The sequence below is a fragment of the Epargyreus clarus genome, unplaced genomic scaffold (genome assembly GCF_041222505.1).
Source record: "Epargyreus clarus isolate Ecla_fem2 unplaced genomic scaffold, WU_Ecla_fem_2.2 ptg000007l, whole genome shotgun sequence".
Classification (NCBI taxonomy): domain Eukaryota; kingdom Metazoa; phylum Arthropoda; class Insecta; order Lepidoptera; family Hesperiidae; genus Epargyreus; species Epargyreus clarus.
In genome coordinates this window covers 20,029,439-20,038,678 of record NW_027332215.1, presented here as the reverse complement: position 1 = coordinate 20,038,678, position 9,240 = coordinate 20,029,439, and the positions used below count along the sequence as shown (strand labels likewise).

The following is a 9,240-nucleotide window of genomic DNA, read 5'->3' as shown; positions in this document are numbered from 1 at the left end:
TCAGGGATAAATTATAAGGGTTAATATGATAACAACATAAGGAGACTTATACCCGGCATTGGTGAACTTTGGTCGTTAAAGTCGTTAAAGAATAATTTTGATAATGCTTGCATGTCTATAAATGGGTTTACCGTATTGAATCTCTTTACAATGATCTTCCCTTTTGTGACTTACGAAATCCGACATGCAACTTACTTCAAAAAAATTAACCCATAGGAGAGTCTAAAATCATTCGCACAATCACATGTATCTTCGTTAAAGTAAACACTCGAGCTCATTTATATGCGTAAAAAATAAAGTCTAATCGTAGTATTAATATAGGTATCTAAAAAGTCCAAACGTCCAATCTACTAGCATATTATACCAAAATAATGCGTAATCTTTTTGTTACAAAAAGGTTTAACAAAATAAAATTTTATTAAAACGTTAACCCAGTGATTTCAGCTACTTGAACGCCATCTATTGCTTAACTTATAAAAGTGAATACAAGGTTTAACAAAATAAAATTTTAACAAAGCGTTTAAACAGTGATTTCAACTACACGAAAGCCATCTATTGCTATAAGTTAAGCAATAAAGTTAATACAAGGTTTAACAAAATCAAATTTCAAAAAAAGCGTTTTTTACTCAGTCATCTCAACTATACCAACGCCATCTATTGCTTTACTAACAACAACGATTACCTATTTTTTAAAGTACTTTGTGGTTAGTTGTCAGACCATCTAAGAAACTGTCGCCCGACTTGGTTGTCTATGGATGGATCAGTCTTTTTTTTTTAAAGGTGTTTTACGGCTTTGGCTTTTTGCCTTTCAGCCTAACTTTATGATCAGTCAAAGTTAATTTCATAAAAGTTGGCCATCGTCTGTGCATAGAAATTATTGCATAGAGTATTATTATATACAGAATATTATTGTCAATTGAAAAACATGAACCACAGACTGTAATTTAAATATAGTATCTGCGGTCGGTTGAAAAAAAGGTGACATTTGGTGACTGTTGATTGACTTGCTTGACGTGAATGATGTCGAATGTCGTTGACAAATTGACATTTGACAATATTGTTGACGTCAGAGACCAGCCAAAGAGGTGCTTTGTATATTTACTGAATTTTACTGTTCGTTTCATTGACGTTAACGTAAATATTTGGTCTGGGGAACTATAAAGTTATCATAATATTTTTACAAATATATGTAACAAGAACTTGAAGTCAATATGAGTTTACACAAAGCAAGGTACGGCCAATTTAATACAACTTTGAATGGATGTCATATCTTCATATCGTACTTTGTTTATTGTATAAAGTAGGAGGAAAAGCAACCATAAAAATCCGCCCTAATTATGCTTCTTTATAAGTCATAGAATATTTAATTCGCGCAATTTCATTCTTTATAAAGTAGTACTTTGTACATTTCTGCATTTAATTTATTTACATAAATTTATTAAATATTTTCGAGTACCTCAACAGTTATAACCCACATCACAGTACGTGTAGCAGAATATTGAAATGAATATCATTCTGAGAAGAAACTTGTGAGAATGAGTAGGATTGTAATAGCTTGATATAAGCCTCACAAATAGTCACCATGTTATAAAAAAAAATCTATTTTATGATTTACATAAACTGTGTGCCGTTTATATAGTTTTATCTCTACTTAATAACAACAGGTTAACAGGTGCTGTGTTCTGCTTTAGAGTGTGTACTCTTATTAACACGCTTTTTATTATAATAAGTATAGAAGGTGCACTGGGGCTATTGAAACTAAGAGGTTAAATCAACTTTCGGAAACAATACCATCTATGGTTTCAAGAGAAACTGTAATCCCTAAGTTGAAATATAGTCTAATATTTTCTGGCAGGAAAAGCATTTTGTCTCATCGCCATTTTAAACCTTGCTATTACATTCCTCGTTATAGCCAAGTACTGCAATTTATGACTACAAAAAGCTTTCAAATCAGGTCCTTGAGATAGGCCAAAATATTTTGGTTTAATTATTATACCATATTTGTTTCTTTTTACACTATTTCAATTGAGTTTAAATTAGGAAGGAAAGTGTTTAAATTAGGTATAGTCCGTGTAAAACTGCTAGTCTGCTCTGAATATAGAAATGAATCGTGTCACCATAGGAAATTGTATGACTACACCTGCTCGCACCAACTTCAGAGCAGACTAGCAACTGGGCGTGAACTATAGCATGGAACATTTTTTTGGCCCACCACTTATAACTTAACCTGTTTCTATTATTATGACCCACTTTTAAATTTATATTTCTTGTTATTATTTAATATTTATGTTTTAACATTTCTGTTCTTACAGGATAAAAGCTTTTGAAGATGCTCTCGAACAAGATGTTGTGGATATTGGCCTGTTACAAAAGTTAGCTTTTAATGGTAAGATATTTTTCCTCTAGTATCGAGCCATTTCTTTTTTTTATAATATAGGAGTAGCAGATGAGCATGTAGTCCACCTAATGGTATGAGGCTACTGCTGCCCATGGACATCTGTAATCAACCCCCGATAGGATTAGATATTCCTACTTGAAGTCCACCACAGATGCGCTGCTAGCCCTGAGGATTAAGCTGGAACGCCTTGGAAAAGTATGTCTCCCTTACCACACCCTTCAAACTAGAACACAGCAGCGCTTAACACTGCTGTTATTAGGTAGAAATAGGTGTGGCGGTGGTGCCGTCGGAGCGAACCACAAAGGGTTCTACCACCTTCAAAAAAATTGCTTAATACTGCTTGAATCATTAAAAAAAATTGAAAGAATAGTTCAAATTGAATACTCCAATCCTTCTTATAAATTAAGTATAGGTATCATACCATATATTTTATTTTTAACCTTCAGGAATTCCAGATGACAAAGGTTTACGCTCTCTAGTATGGAAAATCTTATTACATTACATACCACATGAAAAATCTGCTCGAGAATCAACATTAATTAAGAAAAGACAGTTGTATAAGCAATTAATTGGTAAGCATTATTTACTTGATTATTACAAATTCATGAATAAATAAAACTTTTCTTAAGTCATAACTCAGTATGTGTGTATTATACACATTTTATACCACGAATATAAAGAACTATGACCGTCTGATGCCATTTTTTTTTAGTAATATGTTATTTTTATTTCATTGTTTTAGTCAACCTTCACATTCAATCTCCAACCCAAGTGACTCAAGCTCACTCCCACTATGTTTTATGTGAAATAATGGTTAACATTCTAAGTTGTTACAAAAATAATTTTGGAATCAAACTACATGGTGGCATACTTTAAAGATGAATTAGGATTTTTGCTTTGTCTGAATATTTATCATTGTGTGAATGCAGGAAACATAATTTCATTATTATATGATGTAATTATTGTGAAAACATCTATTTTAGATGAGATCATAGTTTCACCTGGCGGCCCTGCGGACCATCCATTGAACATTAGCCCGGATAGTTCTTGGAGCACATATTTTAAAGACAATGAAGTATTATTACAAATTGATAAAGATGTTCGCAGACTTTGTCCAGACATTTCCTTTTTCCAATCAGCTACAGAGTTTCCATGTCCTGAGGTAAAATAAATATGATTTGTAATTACTATTAAAGTAAATCAATACAGAATGAATCATTTTCAAACAACAACATAACACAACAGAGTATCTACACATTTAATCAATAAAAATGGGCTTATTGCGCAAAACGCTACTATTCAACTGGTAAAGGTTATTTATTATATAACTTTCTAAAAGTGGAACGTATTACAAAATATAGCCTATGGTTACCTCCACAATTTAGATGAATCCAAATGAAATTTCATATCTTAAAGCCGTCAAACTGTTTGTGTTGTAATGCATGCATAAGAATGTGACATACATACACACATACAAACGCTCGAAATACATTACCCTCCGTAGTCGCGTAATATGTACTTATATTTTGAAATATTTAACACAGCTATTTAAGCTAAATACAACACTGCACTAAAAATAATATTAATTATTATATTTGGTCAATCTTACAGATTGTGAATAGCAATGGAGTGAAGCGGCTACATAAAAGAGTGGAACAATCTGTGTTAAAGTATTCCACACTAGAGAGAAGAGGCCTTGGAGTAGCTAAGGTATATATGATAATAATCTTTTGAACCATTTTCAAAAAAGGAGGTTTCTCAGTTCGGGGATAACTCCGTCGTTTATGAACCGATTTTGATGATTTTTTGGATATTTGTTGGTTTTTTTGGATGATGTTTGTTGGGAAGAAGATATGTCTGAGGGGTGCCATTATAAGCAAATCAGGGTCTGATAATGGCAAACCAGAGAAAACTTCAGAAATATGTGCTAAACCAACATTTATATCAATTATTTTTTACTTTGTAGTGACATAGAAGTCTTTAGTATATTTTTGTTAAATGAAAATATATACATTCCATATACACCATCATTTAACAGTTGCTTACGACGGCTAAAATCATGGTCATTTGCTACTTTTATTGTATAAAAGATATATATTACAGCTTAGCAACGAGATACGTCGTTCAGACAGCCTGTCGTGCGGGGACTACGCGCCACTGAACGAGGGTTGCGAGGCTCATTGGGAAGTAGTTGAACGTATGCTGTTCCTGTACGCTAAATTGAACCCTGGTCAGGGGTACGTGCAAGGCATGAACGAGATCATCGGACCAATCTATCATACCTTCGCCATCGACGCAAACAAGGAATTCCGACGTGAGCATTTTTCTAATTACTTTCATATATTTTATAAAGGTGGTAAGTGGAATATATATAATGGAAATGTCATATCCAACTGCTACAGGAATGGTACATAATATAATCCTATCCCTCTTATTAATTATCCTAATTATCTATAGTTTACATAATTGGTGTCTTTATTTATTTTATGTGACAATCAATTTACGATATGATGATATATTCTGAAATCTCGCATTTTCGCCAATGATCGCCCAGGTGATTATGTTACATCATTAAATTAAAACAACTCAGTCGCTTCACAAGAATAACTTTTAACTTCATGCCATAATATATAATTACAGAACACGCTGAAGCAGACTGCTTTTTCTGTTTTACAAACCTGATGTCAGAAATCCGGGACTTCTTTATACGTACCTTGGATGAAACTGAAAGTGGTATCAACTACATGATGACGAAGCTTTGCGACTGTGTCAAGAAAAACGACAGAGAGGTCTGGGAGCGACTTGAGAGGCAAGAACTCCGGCCTCAGTACTACAGCTTTAGGTATAGCTCGTCATTAATTTTCATGACTTTCTACTATTGAATAGTGGGCAATAATTATATCCTCTATTTCCGCGTTTCCCAACCTGTGGTCTGCGGTCCCCTGGGGGTTTGCGAGTATATGTATGGGGGTCCGCGGTGTCATCCGTGGACCATACATAAATCGCTCATTAAATGCAAAAGGGCCGCGAAACGAAAAATCAGCAAACCAGTTTTATTAGAAAAATGTAATCTAAGCACACGGTATTTTAAAAAAATAAATTAAATTAAATTAACTATTATTAATCTATAAAAAAAAGAAAAAATACATAATTTGTTTTCGAAATTTTGTTTTGGCTCTCCTGTAAAAAAATGATATTTGGGATTCCGTTTTTTTCGCTGTTTATTTTATTAAGAGAGTCCGTGAAAACTGTGCTTGATATCCTAAGGGTCCGTGGACTAAAAAAGGCTGGGAAACGCTGGTCTATATCATACTTTAATCACATTGCCAGGCATCTCAATAAGCAGGGGTTTAAGTCTTAGGCCACCATGCAGGCCAATTGCAGATTAGTTGATTTTTTTGCAAAATTAGGCAAACTAAATAATTAATTCCTATCAAGCACTAATATATTTTCAAGACCTTCCAATTATGTATTGCTCCAGAGATGCATGCATGGCAATTGAACCTCATACCACCAAACTTGATACAATGAGGCTATCAAGGCTTTATTATTGATTCTGATACATTGAAAATGCGTAAATGTCTGCAGTATACATTAAAGCACATTAGTTGACAATAATAGTACACTACGGAGTACTGAGTGGTATGAAAGGTTTGAAGAACTACATAAACTGCAGTGTCTCTTTAACATTACATAAGCTATTTTTATGTTTAAGCATATTTTTATATTTAAACTTTATGATAAGGCCGACGAGGCACCTGTGGTAAAGTAATCAAATTATTGGAAAGTAGTCCCATGTCATAACGCTCTGGGAATTCCGCAGCAGGAAGTTCGTCCACATCTTTCACGTTCGTGGCAGGAACATCTGTGTAGAACCACTACCAGAACTACTGCTACCTAGAAACACTAAGTTTGCTTTCTTCCACAAGTATCCAAGAGATGTTTACACTAGGGGTGTGCGAATAATTCGAACTTACGAATTATTCGTTCCGAATCGAATATTAATATTCGATTCGAAACTCGAATCGAATAATTCGAAAATTCGAATTATTCGAAAGTTCCCGAATAATTCGAAAAATTTCGAATAATTCGAAAATTTTCGAATAATCCGAAAATTTTTGAATAATTCGAATTTTTTCAGGGTTTCTTATTTTCAATTTTCGAATAAAAATTTAACAGTCAATAATCAATATACATTTTATTTAAACCATATAGTTACACAAATAGAACAATTAATATAGTTTTTTTTTTTTTAAATAATGAAATAATAAAAATTATATTATTCGAATTATTATTAATAATTATTAATTAATTAATTTTTATTCGAATTATTATTAATAATTATTATTATATTATTCGAATAATTCGAATTTTTTACGAATTATTCGAAATTTTTCGAATTATTCGAAATTTTTCGAATTGTTCGAAGAATTTCGAATAATTCGAAAATTCGAATTATTCGATTCGAATTTCGAATCGAATATTGATATTCGATTCGATTCGATTCGAACGATATTCGCACACCCCTAGTTTACACCTCTTTTTTGTTCACGAGGGGAAACCTTTAAAAGGTACCAGACGCCGTGGGCGCGACGCCGGGTTACGTTGGATTTTTGTCGCACTAACATGGTGGCCATCCTCATCGCTTGGTTGCGAACTCCGGGATCTCCGGCGAAACACAACCGGAGTCCTCCAAACACGATGCCCTATCAGACCCTGCCCTGGGGGGAGCAATTTACTCTCCTCCCGCACACCTGGTGTTTACGACGTTATGCGACCACACACAGCCGTCCATCCCGGGGTTGCTCTCCGGACGGTTCGAGCTCCCACTCTTGCCGCCCGCAACCCCGGAAGGTCGTTTAGTCGCCTCTTACGACAGGCAGGGGATACCGTAGCCCTATTCTTGTTCTGGGAAAGAAATGTTTACACCTAGAGGTTATAAGGAAAAGTTACTGCCGAATCATTATATACCAGTAAACCATCAACCTTTCATTGAAATTATTATGCATTACAGATGGTTAACACTACTGCTGTCTCAAGAGTTTTCCCTGCCTGATATCGAAAGAATTTGGGATTCTCTGTTTGCTGATTCAAGGAGATTTGATTTCCTTATATACATCTGTTGTGCCATGATATTGTAAGTAATCAGTAAAAAGAAATATTCATTCATAGAAGTAATAAATAGCTGCAACATTGTACTAAATGTTAATTATATTAAATATAGAAGCGTATAAATTGAAACTTAAAAAAAAAAACAAAATGATATAGTCCGCGCCAAACTGCTAGTCCACTCTGAAGTTGTTGCGAGCAGGTGTAGTCATACAATTTGTTATGGCGACACGATTCATTTCTATATTCAGAACGGACTAGTAGTTTTACGCGGGCTATACAGTGTGATACAATGATCCCAAGATTTACCAGCCAACTTTTAACTGATATTAATTATTTAAGATATAGTAAAAATAAATAATAATAATTTAAGATAAATAGTGCAATGACAATTGAAAAAATGTTATTTTTTTATAAGTTACAAAAAATAAACATATTTGGGAGATAACTCCATCAGGAACGACTTAGTACTTTTAAGATGATTTTATGTAAATGGACACTAATTTTAATATGTTTTATTTACAGGTTAGTAAGAGATAATATCCTCTGTGGGGACTTCGCTTCGAATGTCAAACTTCTTCAAAACTTTCCGCCGATGGACGTCTCTCTAATATTAAATAAGGCAGTTGAAATATCTAGCTCGACTCCAGAATAAAATATACAAACCGAATTTTATTATTACTAACAAGATAATACGTTAAGTATTGTGTATTTTTACGCAACTTTATATTTACTATTAATGAACTTTTATAATTACATATTTACAGTGTATTTAATAAGTTAATAATAAACTGTCTTCAATTATATAAGTAAATAATGTTCTAGATACTACATTCCGAATTGTTCTGAAATAACGAAATATAACTGAATATTTACGTTTGCGAAATTGCGAATTCGCAATTTAATCCAATTCGCAATTTAAAATTGGAAAATAATACATTGTACGAGCAAATGTGCTAAACTATATTGGATAATTATTAAGAGTATATAGTAATATTGCGGTGTACCGCCATTTGCGGCCGACAAAATTTTACAAATTATTGTACTTTTTTACATAAATACTTTTTCGTTGATCTATTTCTTGCAAAATCTCATAAATAATATTCATATTGTTATAATTTTGACTCCCCATTACCAGTGCAAATTCGGTGGCACCAACTCACGTTACAGCACTGAAATATGCATTTAATGCATCTTTTTGTCACTAGTATTAATCCTCTATAAATAAGAGAATTAATGAAGCCATAAACTGGGATCTATCTTTGTTTATAATTTCTCCATAAAGATACTTTTTTATGAACACATCTAATATATAAAATTCTCGTGTCACAGTTTTCGTTGCCATACTCCTCCGAAACGGCTGGACCGATTTTGATGAATTTTTTTGTGCTTATCCGGTATCTATGAGAATCGGCCAACATCTATTTTTCATCCCCCTAAGTGATAAGGGTTGTTCACCCTTAACATTTTTTTGCCGGGTCAGCTAGTATTTTATAAAAATGGATAGGACCAGGTGACCAGGACCTTATAACTACATATGAAAAGCCAAGCAGGTCCATGCTCCTTTACATTTACACTTTATAGATAACATAGTTTTAAAAATATGTGTGTAATTAGTTTGACAATTGCAAATATATTTTTTTACTTGTTCTTTTTCTTTTTATTTTTCTTTAAATTCACAGTTATGTTTATATACCTAGAATGTACAGGCATAAGTAAAATTTTTGAGAAAG

General features: G+C 33.2%; 1 protein-coding gene across 1 annotated transcript; it reads left to right on the top strand.

Moving 5' to 3' along the window:
• Nucleotides 1-1,077: 1,077 nt before the first annotated feature.
• On the top strand, nt 1,078-8,561 carry LOC140743617 (TBC1 domain family member 13). Its single transcript, XM_073075041.1, has 9 exons — nt 1,078-1,231; nt 2,313-2,386; nt 2,845-2,970; nt 3,382-3,560; nt 4,010-4,108; nt 4,502-4,712; nt 5,039-5,240; nt 7,413-7,535; nt 8,033-8,561. The coding sequence occupies exons 1-9, from the start codon at nt 1,212-1,214 to the stop codon at nt 8,160-8,162; spliced, it is 1,164 nt and encodes a 387-aa protein (XP_072931142.1). The 5' UTR covers nt 1,078-1,211; the 3' UTR covers nt 8,163-8,561.
• The last annotated feature ends 679 nt before the right edge of the window (nt 8,562-9,240 follow it).